Source organism: Orycteropus afer, unplaced genomic scaffold, assembly GCF_000298275.1.
Source record: "Orycteropus afer afer isolate SDZICR_OR568_19922 unplaced genomic scaffold, OryAfe1.0 scaffold00655, whole genome shotgun sequence".
NCBI classification, from domain to species: Eukaryota; Metazoa; Chordata; class Mammalia; order Tubulidentata; family Orycteropodidae; genus Orycteropus; species Orycteropus afer.
Window position 1 is genome coordinate 138,661 of NW_006922242.1, and position 18,921 is coordinate 157,581.

An 18,921-nucleotide genomic window follows, 5' to 3' on the forward strand; every position below is an offset into this window, starting at 1 on the left:
CTGTTTATTCATAGTCTGTAATAATTAAGTGTCTGGGCGCAAGTGCTGTCTACTACTAGCAGCTGGACTTAGTCCTTTGCTTTTTCTCTCTTTGCTCATCTTGTTGTATACACGTAGCTCCACCTAGAGAAGCATTAGGACTATCTACACCCTTTTCCAAACAAGATTTCCAACGTCCATAGATTCCAGTAGAAAATCATGTTTGACAGTCGGTCTCTGCATAAATACTTTCCTGACCACTCCACCCCACTTCTCAGTGGGTTTGCTGCTACATTTCGTTTTCACACTTTTTATGATTCTCAAGGAGTGATTTTCTCCAACCTTTTTGCAGGGCGAGTGTCTTGGTGGGGGCGCCCAAAGCCAACACCAGCCAGCCGGATATCGTGGAAGGGGGCGCTGTCTATTATTGCCCCTGGCCAGCTGAGGGATCTGCTCAGTGCAAGCAGATACCTTTTGACACCACCAGTAAGTGATCTTTGTCATTCTGAGCTGCGGGCCCTGGTTTCAAAGCAGCAGAGCCTTCCTGGAGTCAACTTCCCACTTTTCTTTGTACTCATTTGGCCTGTCTGGTGTGTTTGTGTCTGTGAGCTAGGCAGATCCCTAGAGAATTCAGCTTGTTCAAGCGTGAGTAAAGGCGAGGACAATGTTTAGTGCATCCTCGAGAGGGCACTTGAGTATTTGGATGCAGCCTAGTAACTTCTGTTTCCTTAATGTCCTGAGATGAGCGTTTTCAGAATGAGTGGATGCTTTGGAGAAGTACAAATATTACACCCTAACCTTGACCATGGAGAGAATTTGGTTGTTTCCCAAGGACAGATGTAGAAAACGCATATCTTTACCGTTTACGTGCCCCAACTCCAAGGCAAGTCTTAGCTGCTGCAGACCCAGACTTCACTCTATGTTGCTATTTAATTCTTTACAGAAAGAAAGAATTTTCTTTCAAAATATTGGACATTGGATGCAAACTAGTACAGGCAGAGTGTGGATGGATTACATTCATTTCCAAAATCCCTAGACAGATGTTTCTTATTTAATTAAAGGGAAAATACATTTTAAACAATTCAGGCTGGTTTTGTTTTCTCTTTGGGTCCTGAGAAAATAATTTAAACTTAACGCTTTTAAAAACATTAACATTGAATGTTTTAATTTGTACTACCAAAACTTCATGAATAAAAAATAGTTATACTTTATCAGAAAGCAAATATCTCTTTTACAAAAATATGTGAATATATCGACTCAAATAACATTGTTTTATGAACAGTCATTTAAAATACCTTTTGTAGCACACAAATAGGTAATAACATCATTCTTAATCTCTTTTTACTTTTTATTGTTAAATTAGTGTATATTTAGAATTTGTGTTGAATATCCATTTTCACAGAATTTTGATGAAATTGGATGAGTGGTATTTACCTATTACTGTGAGTTATTTGTATCTTTTTTTATTTTCTTAAAGAAGAAAATAATATCCATTCTATGAATGGAAATCATTTCAAAGAAAAAAAAGCATATGCAGACATCAATTTGAATTATGAGAAAATTAGGAAAGCATCTTAAAATTATGTTTGTTGTATCTATGTATATATGGTCACAATACTTTATTTACCATTTTGTTAAATAATACAGTTACTTCTTACCATTTATTATAAGCTTTTAATTTTAGCTATTAGAACCTGGAAAAATTAAGCCTCCTGACTTAATTTGTGCCATTTAGTTACTGATCTCTAGGTTGAGAATAAACTTAAATCAGAAGAATTAAGCATTTAAACATAAAACTAATACCATTTTAATAACCCATGCCAAATCTATTGTATTTTAAAGTCAAACCTTGAAAAATAAAGGCATGAAATGCTGATATTATTTGAGTTTGTTTAACTTAGTCTCAATAAATATTTACATTTGAGGCATTTTTAATTTTTTTATCAAGGAGTAGTCTATAGTCATGGAAATGACTTTAATAATCTTCTAGAACATTCCTGTAATATATCAAATCAGGATCTAGTTAGCATGTTCTTCCTTATAAAGGAAGAACCGAAATCTGGCCAGTTAAATCATACCTGGGTACCTTCCTCAACTAATCCCGGTAGATATTGTGATTCCATAGATGAAAACAAGAGGATTCAGACATCAATATGAATTTTTAAAACCTCTCCACTCTCAACATAAATCTTCAATGTTAAATTAAAAATAGGTAGTAGTTTTCAAAATTTCATTCTAAAGCAATTGTTTGGAGCTTTGAATTCACTTTCCCATAGAGAACTAATGCTGAAAGATTGTGCTTTGCTTTCCAGAATAACCCACAGGAATGCACTTAACCCTTATTGTAGCTGAGTTGTATTTACAATGAAGCAGAAAAGAAAAAAACAGTACAATTTGGACAATTAAACAAATAGGCAAATAATAAGAATGTTGAGAAATGATCCATTTTAATTGGAGAAAGATGAGGCATAGATGGTATCTTTTGTGTAAATTCTGAGGAAGACATCTGGATATCTTAAATGGCTCTAGAGATTAATGCTGCTGGTCCTACATCATGTCTTGTTTTACCTCCAAATGTATGTTTTTTTTTTCTTTATGAATAGATTCACTTACTGTACTTGTTATAGTTATCAATCATTATCACAGTGATTTGGAAACTCACAAATCTCCAACAGAGTGAGGTAAAGAAATAGTGAGGGAAATAGATGTTTGACAAATAATTGGATAGGAATTGAAATAGTAATAATAATACTAAGGAAAAAAAGAAAAGGAAGGGAAGGCCACACAGAGTTTGAAGAAGTGAATGGTCCATGATGGAATGAACAATGTGCAGTGACTTGTGGAAAACTGGGAGAGTTTTATTGTGAGAGAAGACAGTAATACTTGAGAAAAGAAAATTCCCCTTGTCAGCCATCAGGGGGTACTGTGAGCCCAGGAACCTTGGCTCCTAATGGGAATGGGTGGAAAAAGGCATCAGAGGACCACAGCTCAGGTATTTGTTACTGAGTGAGTGCCAGCACTCTGTCTCACTCCACCAGTTACTTCAGTATGTGTCCTGAGACCATGCAACTGGCAGAGGCTGCCTTTGATGAGAAGCTGGGGAAGAGAGGAAGGTACAACAGAAGCCGGTACAGCTCTTTCCAATTTGAATGTCAGTTTTGTGGACAGAGAGTGATCTTGGAACCAAAGATGAAAGGCAAAACAAAGACATTGTTGACTCTGGGTCTTGCAGTCAATGTTGCCAGATGTACAATATTTATTGATCACCTACTATGTACCAATCACTTTATATATATCATTCCTAGTGTGTAAAACAAACAACCATGCAAAACTTATTTTATGAAAAAGGAAATTGACATCACAGTTGTTAAAAGAGATATGTTCAAGAACATACAAGGGTAAGCAGTTGAAGCAGGGTTGGAGTAGGAGGTCTGCCTACTCCAAAGCCTGTGTCTTTATACTTCCCTGCCTTCTTTCTGGAAAGGGGTAGGATTGTGCATAATGGAGTACAAATTTGGGATCACCCCCGGGTCCCATGGAATCCTGGTAAGATTGCATGGTGCTAAAGCATTGCCCACCTGCCTTCCTTCCCTCTGCTTCCCCATCCCAACATTAGCTTTACAAAATTACCATTAAAGTGATCCTTCGGAGAAGATCTAAGGAGCCCTGGTAGCACAAAAAGAGCTCAGCTGCTAACTGAAAAGTTGCTGGTTCAAAGCCATCTGCTGCTCTGTGGGCCAAAATACCTGGCAATCTGCTCCTGTAAAGATTACAGCTTAGGAAACCCTATGGGGCAGTTCTACTCTGTTACATGGGGTCTTCGTGTGTCAAAATTAACTCGACAGCACACAACTATAACAAAGAGAAGCTCTGAAAGGAAAAAACAGTTTTTGCAGAAGGTTGTGGAAGCCAGGAAGTCATAGAAGCAGGCATTGTCTCACTGGGAATTATGGGTTATATATAACCCTTGGAGTCCCCGGGTGATACAAATGGTTAATGTGCTTGGCTGTTAACTGAAAGGTTGGGTGTTCAAGTCCACCCAGAGGTGCCTGAGAAAAATGGCCTAGTGTTCTACTTCCAAAAAATCAGTTGTTTAAAATCCTATGGGATACACAGCTGTACTATGACACACATGGGGGTCACCATTAGTCAGAGAAGACTCTGTGGCAGCTGGTTTTTTATATGTTCTTCTCGTAGTGCTATGATTAAGGCATTGGGCTACTAACCAAAAGATCAGTAGTTTGAACCCACCGGCTGCTCTGCAGGAGAAAGGCAAGGCAGTCTGCTTCTGTAAAGATTTACAGCCTTGGAAATCCAAGGGGGGTCGCTATGAGTTGGAATCAACTCAGTGGCAGGGGGTCGGTTTTGTTTGCTAAAGCTTTTCCACAGAAGGCCTCCTCGGTGTCCCCAGTCAGCTGCCTCCAGAGTAACACTCTGCACAGAACCAGTACCTGACGGTTTCCTCACCAAAAGGAAGAAAACGTCTCTGCTTGACAAAGTAATGGCTCTGAGTGATGGATACCCCAACTCACTTTCACATAATACAGTGTGAAGTGTTAGGCATAACAATATGTACAATATGGCAAATATTCCTCTGTAAAAGCATGAATGACTTTCCTTTGTCTGCTTTTGCTATTACATCTGAATTCAAGACAGGCTTAGTAAATTTGACCTTTTAATGAAGTTGTTTCAACTTATTCAGGCCCCTGGGATGTCAATAATCTACCATTCTGCCTGGATAACCTTCTAAATACCTTCAGCCTAGGCATGGAGGGAGAATGGCCTATAACTTAGTCTCTGAATCAGGTTTGCAATTCTGTACTTCAGTTTATTTAAGGTCAACTTTAAAAAACTGCCTTTTAGTTTGGGACAAAGTTTATCAAATTATCTTTATTTTATTTTACCTTATCATATAACTTGATATAATTTGGACTTAAAAAAAAATTCTCATGATAAATGCAAACACAGAGGAAGCTTAGAATAGCCTAGCACTTCAAATGCATGAACACTATTAAAATCTGTAGTCCTTTTAAGTATGGAAAAAGGAAACTTGGGGGAAGCATATGGTGGTGGGGGAGGTGCAAAGAATAGATAATTTTCCAGCTCTGTACAAAATCAAGTGGTTCCAAAAACACACTTCTCTCATCTCCCTTCTTACTTCAATAGCGTAAAATTCCTCCCCATCATCAAATTGATTTCTTTCACTTTTGCCTTAGGAACACTGTAAACTATGTCCATGTCTTAAACAGTTTAAAATGTCACATCTGCCAAATTCATGCCTCTTGTTTCTAAGTCTACTCTGATGGTCATTTCATTTTTCCTTCCTACATTTTCCAAACTAATTTATGAATCAAATAAGGATTAATAGATTATGACACCCCAGGCCCCCCAAAGGAAGCAGAATGGAACAAACCCATCAACCTTCGGAGTAATGAAAGGGCAAATTGCAGCAGCAACAAAAGCATACTACACAAATATTCAATTGTTTTAAATGCTTAAATGAAATGTCTTGAAAAATACAATGGCATATGCTAATTAATGATAGTCATCATCATTGCACTAATAATAACTGAGGGGCAGTACAACTGGGAACCACTTATAATTAGGGATCCACATAAAAAGTGAACAGGAGAAGGTGGGAAGTGCCACTGAGATTTAAAAGTCATCTGAGAAAGACTACTAAAATTTGCCTGGCCTTAATTTAGTATCTTTGTTTTAAAAAAGCTGAAGAAGAAAAAAAAAAAAAAACTTAAAATGGTAGACAATTTGGTTAGGATATTTCAAAGCTTTGGAATGGTAAGATTTTTTGTTGGAATTGTATTTTAGACCGGAAGCCTTTGTTTTGGGGGTCTGTTTTATTTTGTGTTGAGTGAACCCACAATAAGAAGCAGCTTAAAGCATCTGGTGCTGTGATTGGTACAGGGTTATTTTTTGATAATATTGGGCGTGCCCTTTTTCTCATGTGAGGCTTGGGAAACATATTGGTCACATAAGTCTTGCTTTTCTAGCTTCCTTAGAAAGAAATCAGTTTTTGTTCAGGAAGAAAGAAAAGAAAAATGTGGGTCAGAGCTACTCATGTACATGACATAGGAAGTAACACGAATATGACAGAATTCAGCAACAGCCAAAACGTATGCTCTAGTGAGTTCAGATGGAAGGCAAAAAAAGAGAGCCCCAACATAACCTGCTCCCTTTAAGAACTGACTTTGCCAAAATTAGAGTAACTTCTGCCACTCAGAAATTTATATGTGTGTGTGTGTGTTGTTATTGATAGGTGCTGTTGAGTCAATTTTCAATTCATAGTGACCCCATGTGACAGAGTACAACTGCCCCATAGTATTTTTTTGGTTGTAATCTTTATGGGAGCAGATTGTCACATCATTCTCTGGTGCAGCAGCTGCTAGGTTTGAACCACCGACTTTTTGGTTGGCAGCTGAATACTTAACCATGTGCCACCAGGGCTCCTACACGTACAGATCGTATGCAGAAAGCTTACACAGCTACATGCTGATTCCACTGGGTCATCAAGGACAGTTTAGCTGGATGTCTTTCTTATGTCAAATATGCTGACCTGACAGATAAAACCATCATCTCTAGGCTTCTTTCAATTGGCGCAGACCCCATACAATAGAGCACAATATAGTCCTGATACGAGAAGGGAGGAGGCAGCTGTCCCTACAGCACATAGAAACTGAGGAAGCAATTAGAAAAAGGAAGTCCTTGAAACTCCAACAAGAAATGGGAAACAGATCTGCTCTACGACTAGTTGAGTAGTATGAGCATTAGGCGCCTGTTGCTTAATCTGCAAAATTCTTTCAAGAAGCTGGAAGTCTGTGTGATGGAACAGGCTTCCAGGCACTTGGCAGGAATATTCCAGGCAGCAGCTGCAGCATTCTGGGAGAAATGTAGAAAATAGTCTTGAAGTTCTTCTGAAAGAAAAACACACTGACATTTAAACTGCCCAGCTGAAATGGGTATATTCAAACTTACCTGTTGTGTAGAAGAGTTCTCTATCTGTGAAATGTTTGGCCAAAAAGAGTTGCCAACATGACTAACATGGTTAGCTTAAGTGTGGCCTAAGTGAAACCATCCAGAGCTAGGAACATAGATTTTTTTAAGGAAGATAGATTAAAAAACTAATGAAAGAATAATAAGATAAAAGACTTACTAAAAACATGCATTCATCCTTTAACCAGCAAGTGTATTTTACAATAGGTATTTAAAAATAATACCCAATTTTCCAAACTTCAGTTTAAACACAGCTTTACAGAAATAAATCTATTGCATACAGCAAGATGTGCCTGTGTGATGAAATCCTAAAATTGATTAAAAATTGTTTCGATTCCGGGTTGTGTTATAAGGAGATTTAAGACAGATATGCAGGCAAACCATGATTCACCAATAAGTGATACACACTTAAAGCATTCTGTCTCCTCCACCAGTGTTTTTCTGTTATGGATTTCAGACAGGCAACATTCAGAAAAATGTCAGTGGATGATCTGGAAGGAATGGAACTCAACGTCAACCATACAGAAAGGCTAGCACCCATATCTCTGAGATTTAGTGTATCGCTCCAAAGATCTGCCAAATAGAGACTTTTCTAAATCCAGAAATATTATTGAAAGTGATCCCTTATCCTTTTAATTGTTTTAGTAAAAATAAGGCATAGATTACAAAAATCCTTTGTAGAACTTGTTTCCAGGCATTAAAAAATGGGAGGGAGGAGTTGATTGGTTACAGGCATACCTCAGAGATACTGTAGATTCAGTTCCAGACCACTGCAATAAAATTAATATCATAATAAAGTGAGTCACATGAATTTTTTGGTTTTCCAGTGCATAAAAAAGTTATGTTTACACTATATTGTAGTCTAGTAAGTGTGCAATATCATTATTAAGAAGTTTGAAATATTGTAAGAATTATCAAATGTGATACAGAGACATGAAGTGAACACATGCTGTTGGAAAAGTGGCACCGGCAGATTTGCTTAACTCAGGGTTGCCACTAACTTTTAATTTATATATTAAAATAAAATGCAACATCTGTGAAGCACAATAAATTGAAGCACAATAAGATGAGGTGTGCCTGTGTAAAGGAGCACCACAAAGGAAGTAGGGTGAGGGTGATAGAACTGTTGTGTATCTTGATTGTGATGATGGCTTTACAGCTGTGTATATTTGTCAGAATCCACAGAACTGTATATCATTAAGAGTGAGTTTTAGTGTATTTAAATACAACACAACAAACAGAAAGGAAAAATAATAAAGAAAATGTTATGGAGAATGCTAGAGAGTTATATATTACATATGGTAATTACATTTGGTTTTGTGGTCATTGCTATAAGCATATGGGCATTAAGCTGTTAGACTATGCGAAAGTCTGATGTAACTGAGACCTTCTTGTATAATAGCACTTTTTCTGAGAATAGTATCTAGAAATGTAAGGACACATGTTATCCCTGTAGAGCTTAGCTGACTGGCCCGTAATAAGCGTGAACAATTAGTAGGCTCTCCCTTATCATTCTCAAATAAAGGATAATATGTCCAGAATGTGTTTGGTAAGAAAACTGTGAATGAAAACATGGTGAATAAGATTAAATTTTTGCTATGAAGTGTCATACTTGTGTAATTCCCATCTTCTTATGAAATTCAGGCATGGAACCACTCATTGACAGGCACTAAACTAAAGAGATCTCACTTTAAACACAGGGTTGTAGTTATCAGAATCAGAATTAGTATGACTGCACTGCAGGGCATTTATTTACTAACATTTAAAAAAAAAAAACTTTACTGAAATAACTTGCCCAGTCTTCCTTCTGTGGAGAGGTTGGTGGGTTCAAACCCACCAACCTTCTGGTTAGCAGTTAAATGCCTTAGGTACTACATCACCCAGAGCTCCTTTTACTAACATTAGCTCAATTTTATTTAGCTCTGATATTTGACACGGGGACATAGATTTGAATATCATGTTGCAAAAGCCTTTATTGATCTTCCCTGATTTCCAGTACATATAGAGATTAGAAAGAAGGACATGCATCTAAGTCCTGCAGGAATAAGTTTATTCAAGGACCCTACACTACCTATGTTGTACACAGCATCTTACCGTTTGTGTAGCTGTGGAAACCAACTTCCCATAGGTTATGGCTCCACTTTAGGTTTGTCTCAGTTGTCATCTCCCCATGATTTAGCCAGATGTCTTCCCTCTTGCCACACTGCTTACACAACTTATCTCTTTAGTGCAGTACATCAGAGCACTGCATGGCTTATCTCTCAAGCACAGACAATATATACTACAGACACACACATGTCCCCACTTACCCTGAGCCCATGTCCTGTGCCTCTTTCTTAACCACTCAGAACATCTTATCTCCTAGCAATGATTTTCTGTACTCCTGGCTCTTCCTATAATACCTAATCAGGACATAGGTTTCAGAAATCAATTCTAAAGTTATCTCAAATCCTTTTTTATTTGTTGTTGTTGTTAAAGAGAAGGGTCATAGCACTAAAAAACTACACTGTGGAAAAATCACACAACAAAATTTTATATAATCATAAAAAATGTGGTTTAGGAAGAATCAGTATTGATATGGGAAAATGATTTTGTTTTAATATTAAGTAAAAGCATAAAATTCAAAATCATATTTATAACTTTTATTTAAAAGAATATGAGAATGGAAATGCAACAAAATAGACTGTCTTGGGGAAATGTGGTTAAAACAGGTTTTTTTTTCCTTGCTTTTATAATGCATTTTTCTTATTACCAACACCATGATCAAATATTTATTTATGATCAGCACAAATAAAGATAAAAATAAATGTGTAGAAAATTCTAAATGAAATTATTGAGTTCACTGAAATGTTATTACAAAGATTAACAATAAAAGACAAAAATTAAAACTCTTTGAATGAGGAAGTAACCCTGATGGCACAGTGGTTAAGCACTCAGCTGCTAACTGAAAAGTTGGTAGTTCAAAGTACCAGCTATTCCATGGGAGAAAGATGAGATGGTCTGCTTCTATAAAGAGTTACAGCTTTGGAAACTCTAATGGGCAGTTTTATTTGTCATATAGGGTCACGATGAGTCAGAATCAACTCAACAGCAATGTGTTTGGTTTTCATTTTGTATTGGATGGTGGCAATCTTAGTTGCTCCCTCTTTTCTCTTGGATGTAGATGGTAGAGTAGTTTAGAAATGTACTTGTTTAAATTTAAGTGGTTTTATTTCAAAGTATGAAGACCAAGGATATCTTTAGTAATAGTAACATTTAAGAATAATAGAGGTAGAGTATCACCTGTTTGCATTGTATCTTCATCAGTAGAACTATACACTGATGGTGTCACATGACAGTTTCTACAGCCATTTAGAATAAGAGAGTTATGTGTGATTAGAACTCTCTTTGTGTGTACCTGGGTAAGTTGAAAATGCCAGAGGAAGTTAATTCACAGTCTGTTCATCCTTCATGCAGTCAGCTCATAGATCTTGTTATAAGAGGCCATTGCAAAGTTTAGGGTGACCATGTTGTTGTTAGCTGCTGCCCAGCCAGCTCCCAACTCATGGTTGGGAATTAAACACTGCCTGGTCCTGCGTCACCCTCATGACATAGCTGTGGATGGTACTATTGTGATCCATAGGGTTTTCATTGGTTGACTTTTGGAAATAGATCACCAGGCTTTTCTTCTTAGTCCATCTTAGTCTGAAAGCTCCACTGAAATCTATTCAACATCAGTGCAACACAAAAGCCTCCACTGACAGATGGGTGGTGTCAGTGCATGCATAAGGTGTATTGACTAGAAATTGAGCCCAGGTCTCCTGCAAAGAAGGTGAGAATTCTACCACTGAAACTCCCTTCACTGCCCCTTGAGGTTACCATGTTGTTGTTGTTGTTAAGTGCCGTCGAGTCAGCCCTGACTCATAGCGACCCCTCCTTGGGTTTCCGAGGCAGTATCACTATGGAAGTAGGATTGCCCAACCTTCCTTCCGAGGAGTGGCTGGTGGGTTTGAACCGCCAGCCTTCTGGTTAGCAGTCAAGTGCCTTAGCCACTATGCTACCAGAGCTCCCTGAGGTTACCATAGGTCTAGGTAATCATGTGGACTTTAGAATATGGAGGACATTAGATATAGTCAAAATATCCATGAAGACGCTTTCTTGCTATGTTTGGGAGGTAGGTTCATGAGCTCATTCCATGCTCATATCCTGAAGTGTTAATTCACTTTCACAGACTGAGTTGGTGTTTAGTTCTTGATGTGTTATGTACAATAATCAGATCCTTTTTTTCCTTTATAGCATTACCCAGGAACTCTGGTAGCATAGTGCCTAAGGCATTTGGTTGCTAACCAGAGGCTGATGGTTCAAACCCACCAGCCACTCATTGGAAGGAAGGTTGGGCAATCTACTTCCGCAGTGATACTGCCTTGGAAACCCAAGGAAGGGTCGCTGTGAGTTGGGTCTGACTCAATGACACATAACAACAACAACAATATAACATTACACATGTGCCAGGAACAAGTTATAAAGTTCATTTAAAGAATTTCCTCTGGGGTACATGGTTTCACTCAGTCCCAAGTAAAGTTTGAAAATATGCTATGCAGCCAAGATGTATCTGTCTTCATAAGTTAAGTATGTCAGCGTATTTGTCCGCAGTATTGATGGAGCAAGACTAAGCAAGAAGTTGGGAAGGATATGAGAGGACTGACAAAAGTGAAAGCTACTGCAGCATTTCTCCAAATCTTGTACAATACACTAAGCTTTTGAGGGAACATGAAGGAAAAGAAGAATGGTGCCATGCCAAGTAAGTCTGAGTTCTCTTCCATTCTATGAGATTCACATAGAAAAGGCACTTAGAATTTAAGAACTGAAGAAAGCCATTGAATTTGTGGCTTAGGTCATTCATCCACATTCGTGATTTTTTCTCAAATTTCTTAAGCCAAAGTATGACCAATTTTCTTAAGCCAAAATAATTCAAGAGGATTATATCCTTTTGAATTTAGAGACCATCTAAAGAATAAATTTGATGCATTGAACACCAATGACCAAAAACCAGAGGAATTGTGGCCTGACATCAAGAACATCATCTATGAAGAAAGCAAAAGGTTATTAAAAAGATAGGAAAAGACAACAATGGATGTCAGAAGAGACTTTGCAGCTTGCCCTTGAACAGAGAGTAGCTAAAGCAGATGGAAGAATCGACAGGATAAAATAGCTGAACAGAACATATCAAAGAGCAGCTCGAGAAGACAAAGTCAATTATTATGATGAAATGTGCAAAGACCTGGAGTTAGAAAACCAAAGGAGAGGAACATGGTTGGCATTCTTAAGCAGAAAGAACTGAGGAAAAAATTTAAGCCTCAAATTGCAATATTGAAAGATTCCATGGGCAATATGTTGAATGATGCAGGAAACATCATAAGAAGATGGGTGGAATACAGAGACTCACTATACCAAAAAGAATTGGTAGATGATCATCCATTTCAGGAGGTGGCGTATGCTCAAGAACCAATGGTACTGAAGGAAGAAGTTTAAGCTGCACTGATGAAATTGGCAAAAAACAAGGATCTGGGAATTGACAGAATACCCATTGAGATGTTTCAACAAACAGATGCTGCACTGGAAGCACTCATTTGGCTATTCCAAGAGATCTGGAAGACAGCTACCTGGCCAGCTGACTAGAGGAGATCCATATGTTCCCATTCCAAAGAAAGGTGATCCCACAGAATGTGAAAATTATTGAACAATATCATTGATATCACATGCAAATAAAATCTTACTGTAGATAATTCAAAAATAGTTGCAGCACTATATTGACAGAGAACTTCCAGAAATGCAGGCTGGATTCAGATGAGGATGTGGGGTGAGGGATATCATAGCTGATGTCAGATGGATCTTGGCTTAATGTAAAGAATATTAGAAAGATCTTTACTTGTGTTTTATTGACTATGCAAAGGCATTCGATTGTATGGAGCCTAACAAATTGTGGATAACATTGAGAAAAATGGGAATTCCAGAACACTTGATTGTACTCATAAGGGACCTGTACCCACCAGCCACTCCTCGGAAGGAAGGTTAGGCAATCCTACTTCCGTAGTGATACTGCCTCGGAAACCCAAGGAGGGGTCGCTATGAGTCGGGGCCGACTTGACGGCATATAACAACAACAACATAGACCAGGAGGCTGTCATTCAAACAGAACAAAGGGATATTGCATGGTTTAAAATCAGAAAGGGAGTGTGTCAGAGTTGTATCCCTTCACCATATTTATTCAATCTGTATGCTGAGCAAATAGTCTGAGAAGCTGGATTATAGGAAGAATTTGGCATCAGGGTTAGAGGAAGGCTTATTAACAACCTGAGATATGCAGACTGCACAACTTTGCTTGCTGAAAGTGAGGATGACTTGGAGCATTTACTGTGAAGATTAAAGACTATAGTCTGCAGTATGGATTGCACCTCAATATAAAGAAAACAAAAATCCCCTCAACTGGACCAATAAGCAGCATCACGATAGATGAAGAAAAGATTGAAGTTGCCAATGACTTCATATTACTTGGTTCTGCAATCAATGACAATGGAAGCAGCAGTCAAAACATCAAAAGACATATTGCATTGGGCAAATCTGTTGCAAAAGACTTCCTTCAAGTGCTGAAGAGCAAAGATATCTCCTTGAAGACTAAGATGTGCCTAACCCAAGCCATGGTATTTTCAGTCACCTCATATGCATGTGAGAGCTGGACAACGAATAAGGAAGACCGAAGAAGAGTTGATGCTTTTGAGTTGTGGTGTTGGCAAATAATGCTGAAAGTACCATGGACTGCTAAAAGAACTAAAAAATCTGTGCTGGAAGAAGGGCAGCAGGAATGCTCCTTGGAAGCGAGAATGGCCAGACTTCGTCTCACCTACTTTGGTCATGTTGTCAGAAGGGACCATTCTCTGGAGAAGGATGTCATGCTTGGTAAAGTGGAGAGTCAACGAAAGAGGAAGGTCCTCAACAGGATGAATTGACACAGTGGCTGCAGCGATGAGCTCAAGTATAGTAGGGATTGTGAGGTTGACATAGGACTGGGCAGTGTTTCATTCTGTTGCACATAAAGTTGCTATGAGTCAGAGATGACTCGATGTCACCTAACAACAAACAACAACAACAAAGTATGCTTAGGTTATGCTATAGTAACAAATAATCCCAAATATCTAGTTTAATGCAGGCAAGGTTCATTTCTTGCTCACACCCTATGTCCTATATGTGAATTGGTAGGGAGGCTCTGCTTATTAAGATCACCCAGGGATTCCTTGTTGCCACATGCTTCCAAGATCACCCAGCAGGAAAGGGGACATGGAAAATTGCACACTGTCTTGTCCAACTTAAAACTTGATATTCATTACTTCTCACATTTTATAGGCCAAAGCACGCCTAGGAGATTGAGTATGACAACTTATTTTAATATATGACCCTCTATTTTTCTACTCCTCTTAACATCTTATAACGAGCTCTGGTGATGCAGTGCCTAAGGCATTTGACTGCTAACCAGAAGGTTGGTAGTTCAAACCTACTAGCTGCTCTGTAAAAGGAGGATGGCACAATCTATTTCCATAAAGATTTACTGCCTCAGAAACCCAGTGAAGGTTGCTATGAGTTGGAATCAACTTGATAGCAGTGAGTTTGGTTTTTGATTATTAACATCTGATAGGTACATATTTTAGGGACATGCTGAAACAGCATGTTCTTTGGGGCTACAGTCCTTATCCCCACATTAAGGTAGGGAGCAGACTCATGGCAAAGAAATGAAAATTTTTCTGTCAATAGATACATAGATATATGTGAAACATATACAATCACACCTCAACCTGTTCCACCCAATCTCCATTCTCTATCACAAATATGAACTGTTTATTTGATGAATTGTTAGGACCCTTTGGATCACAACATCTTCAGGCAACAAGGATGAGATCTTTATGAAAATAAAACCATAAAACAGGAGGTCGTGTAAATATATTTTCAAGTGCTATTGGGAGGCAAGTTTATACAGCTTTTTTTTTTTTTTCCCTGAAACTGAATCATATCCTGTATTTAAAACTGTTGCTTTGAGGTCATACTGAAGAGATTTATGTCAGTTAGTCTGCTTCCTGGGATTCCCATGCTGAGAGGTTTTCATTACTTCTTGAAGCAAATAAATTATCAGGCACTAAACAGAAGCATGCTGTGCTCTTAACCATTGGATGGTGACATATACACTATGTCGAAAGTTCTTCTTTTCTCCAGCTTTATCTAAGACTAAGATATTTTCTGCCAAGTAATTATTCCAAGTGTGAAAAAACCTAGCAAGGAGAGAAAGTATGAAAAATTCAAGGAGCTAAAAGAAATCACTATGGTTGAGAATGACAAGAGATGATTCTGGCAACATAAGCCTCAGACAGGTCCTATAAGACTTTATAAACCTGGTTTAAGCATTTTTGCATTTTGGAAAAACTGACTTCAGGATAGAGGATGAAATTGAAGGTGCACATCTGGAGGAAGGGAGACCTGTCATGAGGCTATTGGAGTAACAGAAGCGAAGAAAATGTTGGTTGCAACTAGAAAAGTGCTAACAGGGATGGGAAGAAGTAGATGGACTTGAGAAATATTTAGAAAAAAGAATCTATGGGAGTTGATTTCTGGATTGAATTTGTGAGGGCAGGAGAGACAGCGGTTAAGGATCATTCCAAGTTTATGGCTTGGTTAACAGGTTCCAATTTTATTAGTTGTAAAATAGTGAACAAGATAGACATGCTACTTCACCACCCAATATTCAAATTCAGGAAGAAGAAGACTAAAATACCTGGCAAGTCTAATTTAGTGATAAGTGCTTTAGCAGCAGAAAGTCAAGAATACATTAGTCATGCAAAAGACACCTATTCCGGACTGAAGTGGGGGCAGTGTATATCAGGGAAGGCTTTTCAGAAGGAGCATCATGAAGCGAGAGCCTAAGAGTGATGTTTATGCTCACGTATGCACATCTGTCTTGGTGGCAGAGGTGGTAAGAGAGAAAGTAGTTCCATCCAGTATGGATGATAAGAAGTGAGTTGTAGAATAGGAAGTTAGAATTAATGTCTTCATCAATATAATCCAACTGTAACAACTTGGACTTTTATGTCATAATGTTGTTATGTACTGTCAAGTCAATTCTGACTGATAGCAACCCCATGTCCAATTTTCTTGGTTGTAACTTGATAGAAGCAGATTGCCAGGTCTTTCTCCAGTGAAGTTACTGGGTGGATTCTAACCCCACCATCAGGGCTACTTTGTGTCATACTAGGGAACTTTATTTATTTATTTAGATTTGATCTGTTTTCTGCAGAGCAGAATATTAGCTGCCACAAATGGCTTAGTATTTCCTCTTGAAGAGATAAATCTCTCATTTCTTAACATTTGCTCCTCTAACTGCATCATATAAGTGAGCATAATACCACAAAAAATTATACTCACAAAACTCCATGTATATTTCCAGAACAAATCTTACTTAAAACCTAAGTCGAGCTACAGATGTAAAACAACTCTAGCAACGAGTAATTATTCAAGCTATTTCAAATGATGTTATATGATGTCAAAAAACTCATTCATATTTATGACTAAATAAATATCTGAAGAACACTGGCTAGGCACTATCAGTTATTTAAAAATAGGAAATAGGAAATCTGATCTCAAATATAGGGAAGACTGCAGACATGGAAATAATTATAGCAGCAAATGTATATTCTCATTCAGATCAGAAAAATTATGAGAGAAATGGTTGTAGCACAGCCTTTACTATGGCTATCCCAAATCCATACTTAAACCCAAACCCAACCCAAACTTACTGCCATCAAGTTGATTTCAATACATAGTGGCCCCTTTTGGGTTTTCAAGGCTATAAATCTTTACCGAAGTAGATTTCCTGTCTTCCTCCTGCAGAGCGGCTGGAGGGTTTGAACCACCAACCTTTTGGTTAGCCTTATGCACTGCACCACCAGAGCTCCTTTTCAGGAACATTAAGTCTCTAAAAGCATTGTTATTGTTGATAATCAATTCTGACTCTTGGTTACCTTAGATATGCAGAGCTGAACCATGCTCCAAGGAGTTTTCAAGGCTGTAATCTTTTGCAAGCAGAACACCAGGTCTGCCTTCTGAGGAGACTCTGGGTGGGTTCAAACCGTCAACTTTTTGGCTCGTACTTGAGCTCTTAAATGTTTGCACATTTCAGGGACTCCTTCTAAAAGCATATAATTAGCTTTATTAATATTTGGTTATGTATGAAATCAAACTTTTGAGTAGTTATATGAACAAATAACTTAAACAGAAGAATGCTGTGTTTTTAACCGTTGGATGGTGACATATACACTATGTCAAATAACGAATAACTTAAAAGGACCCCTGGTGGGAGCATTTAGGCACTCAACTGCTAACTGAAAGATTGGTGGTTCAAACCTGTCCAGCATCCCTGTCTGATAATCTACTGCCATAAAGATTACTCACTCACTGCTACTGAGTGAGTATCCAACTCATACCATACTCTTCCTTGGGTTTCTGAGGCAGTATCACTATGGAAGTAGATTGCCCAATCTTTAGCTTAGGATACCCTATGGGGCAATTCTACTTGTCACACAGCATCAATATGAGTCAGAATCAACTCAACAGCACCTAACAACAACCACAACTTAAAATAAAAGTTTCATGATTTCCAGAAAGAAAAACTAAAGAAATGAGCTAGAAACCTCTTGAATTCTGGAAGGCAAGATGGGTTTATCAAACGTAATAGTGTCTGTCTCCAGGGAATATGATGCTTATGCCCTTTCACTTAACTTCTTTATACAATTTTGCTACTTTATATTATTTGGCATTTTAAAAACAGTTTGGGACAAAAAAATTCTTGGCTCTACATTTTAAAGTAGGTTTTTAAGGAAGTGATTTGGACAAGTTGACAACAGGGAGGAAAAGAATGTCACAAGAGAAAAGTCATGCATGAAGGCCTTGGAGTGAGACTCAGTAGGGAATAGAACTTTACCCTGAATGGAAAGGAAACACGTACCTGGAGATAAAGCTATTGGCTAGGGGTCCCAGTTGTGGTGGACACAGTATTTAGATTTGGTCTGTTAGGTAAAGATGGGGAAAGTATTTAGTGTGTGAGTACATGTGTGTGTGTATATGTGTGCATCTGCATATATTTGTACATGATATATATATATATATATAAGAAGCCTGGTGGTGCAATGGTTAAGTGTTCGGCTGTGAACAGAAATGCTGGCAGTTTGAACCCACCCATTGGTTCCATGGAAGAAAGACCTGGTGATCTGCTCTCATAAAGATTTCAGCCTAGTAAACCTATGGGGCAGTTCTACTCCATCACAGGGGATCACTATGAGTCAAAAATTGACTTTGCTGCCAACCAGAAGGCTGGCGGTTCAAAGTCACCAGCCATTCCTTAGAAGGAAGGTTAGGCAATCTACTACCATAGTGACAGCACCTTGGAAACCCAAGGAGCGGTTGTTATGAGTTGGATCTGACTTGATGGCAGTGAGTTTTTTTCTTTTTTCTTTTTCTTTTTAACAACAACATGCATGTTGTTAGTTGTTGTTAGGTACTGTAGAGTTGTTTCTGACTCAGAGCGACCCTATGCACAGCAGAATGAAACACTGCCCGATCCCGTGCCAGCACCATGATCCCTGCTATACTTGAGCCCATCATCACAGCCACTGTGCCAATCCATTTTGTTGAAGGCCTCCCCCTCTTTCATCGACCCTCCATCCTGCCAAGCATGACATCCTTCTCCAGAGAATTGTCTGTTCTGACAACATGACCAAAATAGGTGAGATGAAGTCTGGCCATTCTCACTTCCAAGGAGCATTTCGGGTGCACTTCCTCCAGGACAGATCTGTTAGTTCTTTTTGCAGTCCATGGTACTTTCAGCATTCTTCACCAGCACCACACTCAAAAGCGTCA

At 38.3% G+C, this 18,921-nt stretch overlaps 1 protein-coding gene across 1 annotated transcript in view; it reads left to right on the forward strand.

Annotated features, from left to right (window-relative positions):
• Window positions 1-18,921, forward strand: part of ITGA8 (integrin subunit alpha 8) — a 330,607-nt gene that overhangs the window by 1,155 nt on the left and 310,531 nt on the right. The window contains exon 2 of the mRNA XM_007956731.1: window positions 332-465. Coding sequence (XP_007954922.1) covers window positions 332-465 — 134 coding nt within the window. The remainder of the gene's footprint in view (window positions 1-331; window positions 466-18,921) is intronic.